This window comes from Polistes dominula, unplaced genomic scaffold, assembly GCF_049000335.1.
Source record: "Polistes dominula isolate Pdom_NZ unplaced genomic scaffold, Pdom_raw_medaka contig_27, whole genome shotgun sequence".
In the NCBI taxonomy this organism is placed as follows: Eukaryota; Metazoa; Arthropoda; class Insecta; order Hymenoptera; family Vespidae; genus Polistes; species Polistes dominula.
The window spans coordinates 3,501,411-3,516,388 of NW_028300906.1; the positions used below are offsets into that span (position 1 = coordinate 3,501,411).

The following is a 14,978-nucleotide window of genomic DNA, read 5'->3' on the forward strand; positions in this document are numbered from 1 at the left end:
TTGTATATTCGCATTTACGTGTTCAAAAGCAACAACAAATTGGATTGCAACATTGTAATATACAAAAAATTGCATTCATTGCATCAAACAATTATGACAGAATTAATAGGAAAGAAGTAATAAATATTATATCAATTGTATATTCGCATTTACTTGTTCAAAAACAACAACAAATTGGATTGCAACATTGTGATATAAAAAGAATTGCATTCATTGCATCAAACAATGATAGTAGAATTAATAGGAAAGAAGTAATAAATATTATATCAATTGTATATTCGCATTTACGTGTTGAAAAGCAACGACAATAAAACTAAAGCAGACAAATTAATAAATTTTGTTTTGTTTTTTTAGCGGTAATCGGTGGTGCTGTAGTCGGCCTACTTTGTGCCATACTCGTGGTGATGTTCATCGTATACAGGATGCGCAAAAAAGATGAAGGTTCGTACGCATTGGACGAACCAAGAAGATCACCAGCGGCCCAGGCCTTTCCTAAACCGGGCGCACCCCATCACAATCGAGAATTTTATGCTTGAAGAGACGTAGGCCATCTGGCTTCGTTACCGGCTAATTTTCCTACCACGAAGAAGAATATTCTGGTAGAATGTCGCGATTTCAAGCCAGGGAATAGAAAGACACGCACGATCGAATCGTATCGATATCAAGACGATCGTAGCTGGACGATGATTTGAATGATCTAGCCGTAATGCTCGATAATGATGATGATGATGGTGATGATGATGGATGATGAAGAAACTGACGACGACAATGATGATGATAATGATGAAAATAAAAAAAAAGAAACGGCGGAACACGTGGCAACTCTCTTTATAGGACAAAACAAAAAGATAATACACGCGCATACGACAACAACAACAACAACACAAATTAAAATAGAAACAAAGAAAACCGGGGGTTAGGGTGGGGGGAGGGGAAGTAATATTTAATATAATACAAATTAAATAAAAATAAATTCAAGAAAAAATATGATGGCGGGCAAGAAGAGGAAGCGTCGCGATCGACCAATCCCGTGACAGTAAACTTCATTTCTTCTTCGTATTACGAAGCTCGTTCATCCCAATCAGACACTTCGTTTAAGTGTAACACGATTGAAACGCGTTCTGCAGTCCTACCTCCGCGTACTCCTTCGAAAAATTATTGTCTATTTGTTCTTTTTTTTTTTTTTGGTTTTTTTATTATTTCAATTAAATTATTCTTCTTTTTATTCTTTTATTATTTATCTTCTTCTTTCTTCTTCTTCTTGTGTTTTTATTTTCTTCTCGTAAATTTATAATCATTGTATTCATTATTTATTGTCTTTTCGTCAATGCAACACCTTCTTCGAGATTTTTGCTGAATTTCAAAATTCCCGCGTTTTAATCTACTTTTATTTATACAAATTTTATCTTTATTATTTGATTTTATTTATTTTTCTTCGTTAAAATCGTTTTTTTTTTTTATTCAAAAAACGAAACAGAATTTAATCTAAGTGTGATTTTAATTCATTTTAACTTTTTATATCGAACATCGGTCGATAAAATCTGTCTTCAGTATTTCATTGTTCTTTATAAATTATATTATTATTTGTTTTATTATTTTGTTTTTTTGTTTGCTTTTAACAAACTCTTGAAAACTAATCAATCGTGGTATATATTCGTGCTCTCTCTCTTTGATTAAAATATATGTATGTATAAAGATGAAAGAAACTGTATGTATATGGAACTATATTTTAGAAGGTGTCCGATTCTTTTCTTTTTCTTTTTTTTTTTTTTCATTCTAACTTTTGGTGGAAGGAGGAAATATATATATATATATTATTAAAAGAAAAAAAAACAAAAACAAAAGAATTTCCGTGGACACCGATTCCAAATGCATTTACACATACCGGTAGATCATATACGACATCAATATGCATTTACGTCTAGCTGCATATTAATTATTATTATTAATATTATTATTATTATTATTATTATTATTATTGTTATTATCATTATCATCATTATCACTATCATTATTATTATTATTATCATTATTATTATGATAATAAATATATATTTATGTGTGCGTAGAAAGAAAGTGTGAGTGAGCAAATGAATGAATGATTGAATGAATGAATGAATGAATGAGAAAGAGACAAGATGAAAAAGATGGTATATGTGTGGGTGTGTGTGCAAGCGTATAGTGTATGTAAAAGAGTTATAAAGATACTTGAAAAATTGTGTGGTTAAATGAGAGAGAAGAAAAAAAAAAAAAGTAAAACAAATGGCCACACACACGCATTAATAATATTGTTGATTTTTCAATCTTCCCAAAGTGATGGGGAAAAAAAAAAAAAGGGAAAAGAAGAAACAATATCTCAATAATTATTTCTTTTTTTTCCTTCGATTAAAATAATTCAATCGATGTAATAAAAAAAATGTTAACTATAATCGTTACCCTTTAATATACCGATAATTAGATTATTAAGAAAAAGAAAAAAAACAACAACAAATGTATTTTTCCTCGTCGCGTTTTACTTAAAAAAAAAACACACACACAAATAAAGTCGAAATGCAAGGACGAAAAATGAATTTGGCGCCAAGAAAAATCAAGATGGCGATTACGATAGATAAATCTAAATAATCGGTCGATTTAAAGGGTTAACGATGTATTTCCACAGAGAAAATGGTACTGTGTCTCACACACAAATGTGTAATATAATAATAAGCCTATGAATGATGATGATGATTATAATGATGATTATTATTACTATTATTATTATTATTAATATATTATTATTATTATTATTATTATTATTATTATTATTATTATTATTAAAATATAATATAAATCGATCGATCGTTTCGCGAGAAACTGTGTACATATCGATACTTCATAACGATCGATCGTCTTTTTTTTTAAGTTTTTTAATTAATTGATATATATATATATATATATATATAAATATATCTCACATTTTTTTTTGTTCAGACGTTTCTGATTGAAATAATTAATAATTTAATTATGTAATTTGTTAATTAATTAATTGTATATATTCGGTCGAAAGTTTGCGCCCTTACGTTCCATTTGTTTTTTTTAATTTTTAAGTATTATTTTTATTATTATTATTATTATCATTATTATTATTATTATTAATATTTATGTATGTAAGAAAAATGATATATCGATCGTCTAATACCATAAACAGATTTCATTGGATTTAATATCTAATCCAATGATGAATTTCGTAATATTGAATTATTTGATACAATTATTAAAATGTATTTCAATAAGAAATTTACTTAATTTATATATTACGTAATTACCTTAATGGTATTATTATAAATGGTGCCATATATACATATATGTCTGTATGTATTAATTATGGTCTTTTATTTAATTGATTATATTGAAAGATCGGACATAAGATGAAACATTTGAAATTTTGCCGCGCAACAAATGGAAAGATGGCGTAGCTTTCTTTCTTCCAATCAACGACAATGATGATGATTATCATGATCATAATGATATAACAAAATAATAAGAATAATTTGAAAAATTATAAATCATTTGTTTGTTTGATTGATTATTTATTTTGAATTTATGATTGAATTGATTATTTTCAAAGATCGAATATAAAATGAAACATTTGAATTTTTGCCGCGCAACAAATGGAAAGATGGCGTAGCTTCTTTCTTCCACTCAACGACAATGATAAGAATAATTTGAAAAATTATAAATCATTTGTTTGTTTGATTAATTATTTATTTTGAATTTATGATTGAATTGATTATTTTCAAAGATCGAATATAAAATGAAACATTTGAATTTTTGCCGCGCAACAAATGGAAAGATGGCGTAGCTTCTTTCTTTCACTCAACGACAATGATAAGAATAATTTGAAAAATAATAAATCATTTGTTTGTTTGTTTTGATGAACTACGAAACATGATAAATTCTCGAGAATAATAATTAATTATTATTATTAAAACATAGGACCAAAAATCTATTTCTTCTGATAATCGTTTTAAATTTTATTATGTGGATTTTTTTGTTTTTTTTTGTTTTGTTTTTGTTTTAAACAAATCCGATCAAGGATTAGATTTAACAAAGTTTTTGACAATTTTTACCCGTTCGTTCGAAACTCTCATCCGCGATTTGTCGTAAATAACCAAAATTTAAAAGAATACATATATATATATATATATATATATATATATATATATATATATATATATATATATATATGAATTTAATATATGAAATAATTTCAAACAAAATATATATATAATGATAATAATAATAATATTTCAAAAGAATTAAAATAAAACAATAGAAGTTTTTCGCAAACAAATTCGAGATCGTGTCGTTTAATTAATATTGAAAATATGCGAATGTAATAATATTTAAAAGAAAATAATAAAAAACAACAACAAAGAAAAAGAAAGAAAGAAAGAAAGAAACGAGAGAGAGAGATAAATTATTAAGTAGAAAACTAATGTATAATCTATATCATGCCGGTACTGCCATGTTATATTATATTATATTATATTAAATTATATTACATTAATATTGTATTATATATTACATTATATTACACAAAGTTTAGCAATTTAGGACGAACTTACACAAACCCGCCTTAATACCGTTACTCGTATATAAATGTGTCGTCCATTATTAGTCAAATCAAATCAAATCAACACAATGATCACGTAGTATATTAATCTTAATCAATTTGTAAACAAGTAATTTTTATTAAATCCGTCAATTATATATTTATTATCATTGCATATATGGTTTCAGGCTCGTTAAAGTTCTTCATTTTGTTTCTTCTTTGAAGAAAATACATTTCTTAGATAAATTACTCTGTGATTTTGATGAACGTATTATATATATTCATTAAAAAAAAAGAAAAATATATTTTTTTTAAATTCGCGCACAAATTTGGCGGTTCTTTTAAAAAAATAAAAAAAAATAAAAATTCAAATTAATCTTAAGATAAAAATCCTTTTGTTGAGTACCGGAACATGATGGTAAAATTCTTGATATTTATTTTTTTAAATTACGCACATATATTTGTTGTTATTATTAAGCTTAAAAGAAACAATAAAATTAAAAAAAAAATAAAGAAGCTTTTTTACTAATTAAATTAATTTAATTTGTTCGTAAACAAACATACGAGAGATAATTGAATAAAATTAAAATAAAAGAGGAACCTGAAACTGATTCGTAATATTTATACGATGTAATAATTGTCACACAAAAATATATATGTATATATCTACATATACATGTGTACGTGTGTGTGTGTGTATACATAGAAAAAAAAAAAGAATTGTATTAATTAAATAATAATTAATTATTCGCATATAAGAGGCGTTATTCGCAATAACAAATTTATCTACACAAAATGGCGTTTAATCCTTCGTCTCGTAAGAGAAATTGCGAAAATATATATTATCATCTTCGTTTAAAATTAGATACAATAAAAAACGACGACGAAAGAAAAAGGTGAGGCTATGAGAAAAAAAAACAAAGAACAAAACAAACAAATGAAATACGAGCAAAGAAAAAGTGATAGGATAAACGTTGCAATTATATATCATTTTTTTTTTTTTTTAACATCAAGCTCGCATATAAAAACACACGTTTCATTGCAATACTTGAAGGACATTGTCTATTAAAAATAATTTATTAATTAATTAAGTATGAATAATTGTATGTAATTAAAATAACATATTTTATAAGATAAACTATTCCATAAGAACTCGCTATAACAGTTGAAAAAAAAAACGAAAAAAAAAATAAAATAAAATACAAGAAAAAACATTACAAAGAGAGAAAGAAAAAGAAAAAAAATCACATAGGCCAAGCGGATGAATGAGAATAATAATAATAATAATAGTAATAATAATAATAATGAATATATTATAATAATAATAAGTATATATATATATATAATAATAATAATAATAATAATAATAAATATATATATATAATAATTATAATAATAATAATAACAATACTAATAAAGTTAATTGTAAGAGTAATAATAATATAATGATAATAATAATTTTAAAAAAATGAATCTAATTAATATTAATATTTAATGATAAATATTAATTAACACAAATATTATTTTTTAAGTGTAAGTATTGTTTCTGTGCTCCCATTTGCCCTCTGAACATATAAACTAAGCACGTAAACACATATATATATATATACATATATATATACATGTATATATACATATATATGTCCAATACAGAGTGTTAATAAAAAAAAAGGGTTCGATATTTGAAGGACTTATAATATTCACCGAAACAAATAAAAAAAACAGAAGTTTAACATGGGTCCTAAAATCAACCCTTTTGATGTATTTCATTTTTCTTCAAATATCGAACCCTTTTTCTTTACCACCCTGTATAGGGTATACGCATACGCACTTTCAAAATGAAAAATATATGTAGTATATATATATATATATACATATATATATATATATATATATATATATATATATATATATATATATATATATATATATATGTATATGTATACGCATATAAAAATAATGTACGCATATATTTAACCGCGAGCATTGACCACATAATAATTTTTTTTTTATTATTTATCTCAGATTTAATATTAAAAAAAAAAACACAAAAAAAAGAAAAAACAAAAAAAAACAAAGTGAACTTTGCCTTTTAAACATTCCTGCCCAAGTACAATGTATTATAACAGCACATATGTACGATGATAACAAGACAGAATTTCTGAACGGATTATCGCAGTTTGCGTACATATAATATGATGATATTATTATTAATTATTAATTATTAAATTTTAATTAGCTCATTGACATTATTAACAGAGAATTATTATTATTATTAATATTATCGTAATTAGTATGATAACGAATTAAACAATGTATGTCGTCGCTCCTATTCTGTAAATAAATATTGTATTCTGTAAGAATCTTAGGGACTTATTTAATATATATATACATATATATTATTTACCGACATATTTGTTGAATTAATAAGAACGTCGAGTCTAAAAAAAAAAGGAAGAAAGAAAAGAAAAGAAAAGAAAAGAAAACAAAAAAGGGAAATTTGTGGAATTATTTAAAAAAAATTATATCTTTATTGTTTCATCACGATAAAAATTTACCAAAAATACATAGAAAAATAATCATCTTTGTCTTATAATAAGATCATATATATATATATATATAGTAATACGTTGATTATAGCACCATAGAAAATTCGAAGACAATTCTTTGCAAGAGAATAGTAAGTATATGTATATATATATATATATATGTGTGTGTGTGTGTGTGTGTGTATAAATAATAACATACAATTATAAATCTTCTTTTAACATGATTATTTTTTCTTTTGTTAACATCTTACTTTTTACGTTTCTGTGTACCCCATTTTGCAATATTAATATTAAATATTTACGCGCATGATGTATACATTATTCTTATAACATTCAATCATTCCACTTATTTACCGAACAAATTTATTTAACACAAAATCATACTCCCCCTTTTAATGAATAAATTTAACAATATTTAATATAAACATATATATATATATATAATATATATATATATATATATATATATATATATATATATATATATATGTATGCTATAATCTGCTTTTAAAGAATGGTTTCAGATATTTATTGAAAGATTCATTTACACGTTCCTGATTCAATGGACTTTTCATAGCTTCATTAAAAAGACGTTGATAAACGTTACCATCGTATGCCCCTAAAGCTGATCCAAGAACATCATCATGTAAATCAAAACCATCAACAATACCTACAGCATTAGGACGAATAGCTTTTAACATTTCTTCGAGATGTAATTGTAGTTTTGGTATATTTTCTTTCTTTAAACTAGAAAACTACAAGATAAAATGATTAGTTAATTCATATTTTATGAAGTATACGGATTATTTAAAAAAGAATAATATCGAAAAAAAAAAAGAACGTTTAACTTACTCTTAAGAAATCACCCGTTCGTTGTAATACCCAATAGATACAATACAACGTGCACAATTGTTGTAATACAGTACGCAATTCTTTTGATAATGTATTCAATTCTTTGATCTTTTTAACATATCCGGTTACCAAGAAAACTCGACAATGCGATTCGGCTGCTTGCATTAATTCGATACTAGTTTCGTTCCAGGCATTTTCGGGTGAACAACCTCCTTTTATTCTACGATCCATGTTTTGTACAGCCAAATGAATTTTTCTATTAAAAACACACAAATCAATTGATGAAATATTTCATATAGTATATCTGTATGAATATTATATTATATATAAATGATAATGGGATGTAGGACTGATTATCCTATCCTGAAGATCTTTCGATCAAGAAATATAACTTAGGCAATTATATACGCTGAGAGTAGCCGGTTGCGAGGGTCTGCTCTCTCGAGACCGTAAGTCAACAATTTATTTATTATTATTTATATAAATGACAATGAGAGAGAAAGAGAGAGAGAGAGAGAGAGAGATTCTTATGATTTATATTCTTACCCTGCAGCTACCGCTTGATGAGCTTCAACGATACACGTTAAACTACCGTCCCAACTTTTTTGTTTAGTTCCATGTACAAAATCGTACAAATATGCAACTGTAGGTGGTAACCGATTACCTTTAACAGCTTGTCTCCAAACTTTCAATAAATATCTTGCTGTTTGTAAAAGTAATACAGTATTTTCACCCTCGTAAGTACATGCTGCTGTTACTAAACCATATGTTGCAGGTAAATTACTAGAATCCATATAACCATGACCACCACAAGAAAGTCGAAGTTCTTCGATTGCTCTTGCACCATCGGATGAAGATACTGCCTTAAGGCAACATGCTAGTGCATGTAACTTGAATAAAAAAAAAAAAAAAGAAAAGACAATGCTTTAATAGTCCACTCTAATTTTCAATATTCATATGTGTGTGTGTGTTGACACATCTAATGTAATATAATATTTATCAAAAACATACTTCTGGTAGTCTTTCTAGTTCACCCTGATGCAATTCAGCAGTTACATTGTTATACATATCCCAAATCCAATCAGCAGCAATAGTAATTGCAAAAAACATTCCCAAATTTGGAAAAAGTTTGTATTGTTGAGTCATATAATTCATTATTTGTGCCTCTGGTTCGCTAAATAAGAAAATTATTAGAAAAAAAAAATAAATGTTATTTAAAGCAGTAATAATTTTAATTGATTCACGTCAGTTTTAATGTTATGTAAATTTAAAAGAAGTTATTGTAAAAAATGATTATTAACAACTACTCACTTAGAATTGATTGACCGCAATATCAATTTTAATTGATTCATGTCAGTTTTAATGTTATGTAAATTTAAAAGAAGTTATTGTAAAAAATGATTATTAATAACTACTCACTTAGAATTGATTTAATAATAATTTTAATTGATTCACGTCAGTTTTAATGTTATGTAAATTTAAAAGAAGTTATTGTAAAAAATGATTATTAACAACTACTCACTTAGAATTGATTTGAGATTGTCTTCTTACAGCACTGTATCTAATAGCGATGGTTAAAGCTTTAGATAGATAAGATGCTATATCTTGTATTAGAAGAACTCGTACGAACATCATTGTACCGTAAGTTAATTTATCGCTTGTAGCTTTAATATAAGTTCCATCTTCTAATATCTGAAGAAGAAAAAGAAAAAAAAAGAAAGAATTTATTAAGAAGTAAAAATGTAAAATAATTTATTTCTTCCGTTTTTACCTGAGAATTTTTCATTAACATATGTTCTCTTGGTATTCTAACATTATCAAACCCTAAGAACCCATTATTGGTCGCATTCATTCCTAATTTAGTTCCAATTTCTCCAATTTTGATACCTACGAATATAAGAACCTTTAATATTAATACTTTTAATATATTATTATTATTTACATACCTGGTAAGGGTTCATGAGTCTCTTCATCTCTGAGTTGTACGATAAATGGATGTACTCCTTTGCATTCACCTTGTGTATACAATTGTGCAACTACTACGGCATAATTCGCAGTATGACCCACTGAAAATCAATGAACAAAATTAAATGTTATTCTTACAGTATTTACAAAAATGATAATAATATGTTATATAAATGTAATACGTTATTATCATTTATAATTAACATAGAAAATAATACTAACAACCACCAGGCCACCATTTGTACGCAGTTAAAGTTGGACTGTTCAATACAAATTCTTTAGTTTTAGGATCATAAGTCGCAGTAGTTTCCAAACCTCTGATAAACGTTCCATGACCAAGCTCTGTCTAAAATAAATCAATTACATTTTAATATATATATATATAAAAGAAAAATATTAGTAAATAAAAATAATAATATTATCACTTATTAATTATTAATTAAGAAGCTTTATAATATCAATTTTACTTGAGCATAAGTTCCAATGATATTGCTAGACCAAGCTCTAGGTAACCAAATCATTTGTTGTTCAGATGAACCTTGTCCCAATAATGCTGGTATAAACATTGCATGATGTAAAGTTAACGGATTTCCATCTTTTAATACAGCAGATCCTAACATCCCACCTAAGATTTGTCTATAAGAAAAAATATAAATAATTTGCGATGATAAATAATTATTTATAATATGTGCATTTATAATTTTATTTGATAAATTAAATTATTTAACATATATTTTAAAATTTAAATTAAAAAACAAATATATATATATATAAATATATATACAGGGTGATTCTTGTAACGGGGACAGGGTAATATCTCGCAAACTATTGACATTTCGATGACCTTCACTGAATACTTTTTAACGCAGAATAAAAAAAGGAATCGAATAGTGTAAAAAAAAATATAAAGTTGCATTTGAAAAAAAAAAAGTGCAACTGCATCTAGCTGGTGCATCGATGCATTTTTAAAACAAGTAAGATCATAGAAAGTTGACATTGGATGTGTCATATAACTTTTTCCCTTATGATTTTTTTCTATTGTTACTTAAAAAAAAAGTTATTATCCGTCCCCGTTACAAGAATCACCCTCCTGTATTGGGATCTCAATATATATATTAGGGTGGGTCAAAAAAATGACTTTTTTCTTTTTTTCAAGTGCCACAGAAAAATGGGTTGCTAGACACCTTAAAAGAATTCTCACCAAATATGAGCTCTTAATTTTAATAGAAAGATCCTCCGCATTGCAGTTTTTTATTTTTTTATTTTTTTTTTCAGTCCAATAGATTAAAATTCATAACTCATTATTTATTGATTGTACAGAAAAATGTTCTAGACGAATTTTGTAGGAAATTTAATGCTCTACAAAAAAGGTATCTTATATTTTTTCCGTAAACCTCACCATTTGAATGATATTGAAGATTGAAATTTGATGATTTTTAGACAAATGAAATCATTTTTGCTTATGAATTTTATAACTCGACAATAAATGATTATTAAAAAATGCGCAATACAAATTATTATAGGAAATTAACTGTTCTATAAAAATGGTGTCTTATGTCTTGGCGATTAAATTAAGCGTTTAAAAGATATTCATCATCATCAAAAAAAAATGTCTACTGATTTTATAAGTTTATACTGATGGATATAAGTGTACTGATTAGATATTCGAAAAATTTCAATTTAATTTATACATTTTGAGAAAATTCACACGAATTTTAATTTTTATCAACTGAGAAACTTCAAAATATTTTTCAGGATTTTTTTTTTTTATGTGTAAGTATCTTTGTCTACATTAAAAAAAAGAATAAATTGTACATTATTTATCGCTTAGTTAATTATTTATTAATAAAAAAAGCAAACTTTTCATTATAAATATATTATGATATGTTTCAGTTTCAATATATATATATATATATACATATTGCATTTGTTATAAAAGATATTAGATAAATTCTTACATATATGTAAACATATCACTTGATCCCGTAGTTTGTAGAGAATCTAATTTTTTCAATACAATGCATCCTTTTCTTATCGCATCCTCATAAATTTCTTTATGACTTTTATACTTGGCAGGCACATTGTCCTTTAACAATGGATCGTTTAAAAAATAGCTTTCTAAAAATAACAAAAAAAAATGAGACAATTAAAAAATAAATCATTTTAAATCATCGTTCGTATAAAATCATATTTAAAAAAAAAAAAAAGAAAAAAAAAGGACAAAATAAAATATAAAAAGCTTAACGTAATTATAGAAGAATATTATGAAATAAAATGCAGTCGAATGGAAAAAAAAGAAACAAAAAAGAAATTTAAATAAAAATAGATCAATAGGTCCTATTTAACATACGAGAGTATCCATGGTCATGTCTGTATGAAACTGTAATTACAAATTCATATATTGAAAAGGTTAAAATGCTTATTATCCGCTTGACATATAAGCAAATTAAATCAATGTCACTATCTATTTCATTTAAAATTAAAATACTGATGAATCATCCCAATAATGGCATAGCTTTTTTTCCTTTTTTTTTTTCAATAATATAAATGAAATATCATCATAGAGATATTATAGATAGAAGAAACAAACCATAGGCGGTTGTGTAAGTGGAAATGTCTCTGCATGAATATAGCAGTAAAAAACGAAAGGTTAATGTTGTCTCTCTCTAACTTATGCGGTACACATATATATATATAACGCAAGAAAGAACAAAAAACTCGCAAATTAAAGAGAGACAACATCAACCTCCTATCTTCTATCCAGTGAAGCCAGATCGCGGAACATTTCTATCCCTTCTCTCAAGTCCAGCACGTCTCGCACAACAAAATTTACGTGTCGCGGTGTGTCGGAAAACCGAAAGAAGCCGAGGGAAGTCGAGATAGCTGCGCGACAGAGGAGAAATAATACCCCCACCACGCATACTACACATTGTTTTACAAATTGTTCAAATGTGTCCATGTATTTCTTTGCGACGCGTGGTGGGGGTATTACTTCTCCTCTGTCACGCAGCTAACCTCGGCTTCCCTCGACTTCTTTCGGTTTTTCGACACACCGACACGTAAATTTTGTTGTGCGAGGCGTGCTGGACTCGAGAGAAGGAGTAGAAATGTTTCTCAATCTTGGCTTCACTATTTCTATCTCTTTTTATTTCGCCGACAGGTTTTATACTGGCTTGTTTGCTCCATGTGTAGTCTTTCTATGAATATCATACAATTTAATTATATATAAGAAAAAACAAGAAGAAAGCAAAGTACGGATATCATATGATCAATAAAAATAAAAGAAAATAAGAATATAATGTTATACATATGCGCACACACACACACACACGCACACACACACATATCTCATAATTATTTCCCATTTTTTTTTCTTCCTTATGACATCAAATCTTTTACGTAATAAATGTGATTAACAATAAAAAGTACATATTATTATCGAGCAAAATAAATTTTATTTGAAATGTTCAAATTAGTTATTTGAAAGAAAAAAATACTGCGAGATGAATAGGAAACGAAGATACGAAAATTAATATTGCGAAATAAAAAAATAAGAAATTGTAAAGTAAACCACCTTGAAAGATAAAACTGGACATAGGACGTAATCTTTCTCATAAATATTAAAGAGTCAATCAAATTTTTGTCACTAAATTTATCTTTATTTTTTCAATTTTCTTCTTTATTTTATTTTATTTTATTTTATTTTTTTTTGTATACTTTATCATTCCATAATCTACCAATTATTTATTTATTACTTATTTTATTACTTATTTTTTAAAGAAAAAAATAAGTAATTATTGATCCAAAAGATATACAAAAAGAGTGTTACTTGAATTACACATGTAAAATTTTGAAGATTTGTAATATTCATGATTAGAATGAATTGAAGATTCTAAATATTCATGAATATAGTAAATTGAAGATTTGAAATATTAATGATTACAATGAATTAAAAATTCTCAATATTCATGATTATAATGAATAAAAAGAAAAAGAAAAGTAGGATGATACAACAGGAATAATCAGATATGAAAATAACTGGATCTTGACCTCAATAATATATGAAAGCTTAAGAAATCTTCTATTTGCAAATAAATATTCATTAAAATATAAAAAAAATTAATTTCCGTATAAAAGAGATAAGATTAGATAAAAAACTTATGATGACGTGGAGAGATCAATGAATAATCTATCCAAAGTAGCATATAAAAATGAAAGAAAAGAAAAAGAAAAAGAAAAAGAAAAAAAACAAATAGAAAAAGAACAAACATATAGTAATAATATCATTTTTAGTAGAAAAATCTCTGTGCTTAACTTAAACATTTAATACAAACCTAATTCACGTCGTTGAGCAACTTTCTCAGGACTACCATTTAACCAAACAGTTAACTCATCTGGGTCAAAAGTACAATTTTGTCTTTCACGTAATAAATCCTTATTTATAGTTGTTTTCGTTTTATTTTGATACATTTTGATTCGAGATTTTTTTCTTCTTCTTCCTCTTCTTCTTTTTTTTATACAATAAATACGAGATACAAATTTTATAATGTATAAGAAATTAAATTACAAATTTCAATATATATTTAAATTTGTTCTCTTATGCTTGGTATTATAACTTTCTCTCGATCTTATAGTTTATTTCTTTTTTTCTTTTTTCTTTTTTCTATGTATATATATATATATATATATATATATTTATATTTATATATTATAACACTTATCTGTCACTTTTAACAAAATTTTATGTACAAAAATAATTGACTCACAAATAAAAATTTAACGACATTTACTAAAAAACTACTTAATACATTATTTTGCAACGAATAAATCTTAATTATTACACGTAGTAGTCAATTACTAATAAAGATATGCGCGTTCGTTTTATTCCATTCTCTGACTAACGTTAGAGAATGTTTTTCTCTCTTATTAACTCATTTCTCTTTATTTTTTTTTTTTTTTATCGTTCTTTTCTATGCAAACACAAAAACAATTGACATCTGACAGAAATTATTAACAAC

General features: G+C 25.7%; 2 protein-coding genes across 5 annotated transcripts in view; one reads left to right on the forward strand and one right to left on the reverse strand.

Moving 5' to 3' along the window:
- Nucleotides 1-2,352, forward strand: part of Sdc (Syndecan) — a 39,064-nt gene extending 36,712 nt beyond the window's left edge. For both annotated transcript variants that reach the window (XM_089179628.1, XM_015329454.2), the window contains one exon: nt 355-2,352. In XM_089179628.1, coding sequence (XP_089035754.1) covers nt 355-536 — 182 coding nt within the window. In that variant the 3' untranslated portion in view covers nt 537-2,352. The remainder of the gene's footprint in view (nt 1-354) is intronic.
- On the reverse strand, nt 1,745-14,904 carry LOC107070901 (acyl-CoA oxidase 1). 3 transcript variants are annotated; one of them, XM_089179626.1, is made up of 12 exons: nt 14,295-14,904; nt 11,919-12,078; nt 10,428-10,596; nt 10,183-10,306; nt 9,942-10,061; nt 9,767-9,882; nt 9,518-9,687; nt 9,007-9,169; nt 8,542-8,885; nt 7,996-8,251; nt 7,617-7,898; nt 1,745-7,569 (listed from the first exon to the last, which is right to left on the reverse strand). In XM_089179626.1, exons 1-11 carry the CDS (start codon nt 14,428-14,430, stop codon nt 7,638-7,640), a joined length of 2,019 nt encoding a protein of 672 aa, XP_089035752.1. In that variant the 5' UTR covers nt 14,431-14,904; the 3' UTR covers nt 1,745-7,569; nt 7,617-7,637. The 3 variants fall into 3 exon arrangements, with proteins under 3 accessions (XP_089035752.1, XP_015184937.2, XP_089035753.1); XM_015329451.2 differs by having other exon boundaries at nt 1,745-7,898; XM_089179627.1 differs by lacking the exon at nt 14,295-14,904 and adding an exon at nt 12,551-12,861 and having other exon boundaries at nt 1,745-7,898.
- Nucleotides 14,905-14,978: the final 74 nt, after the last annotated feature.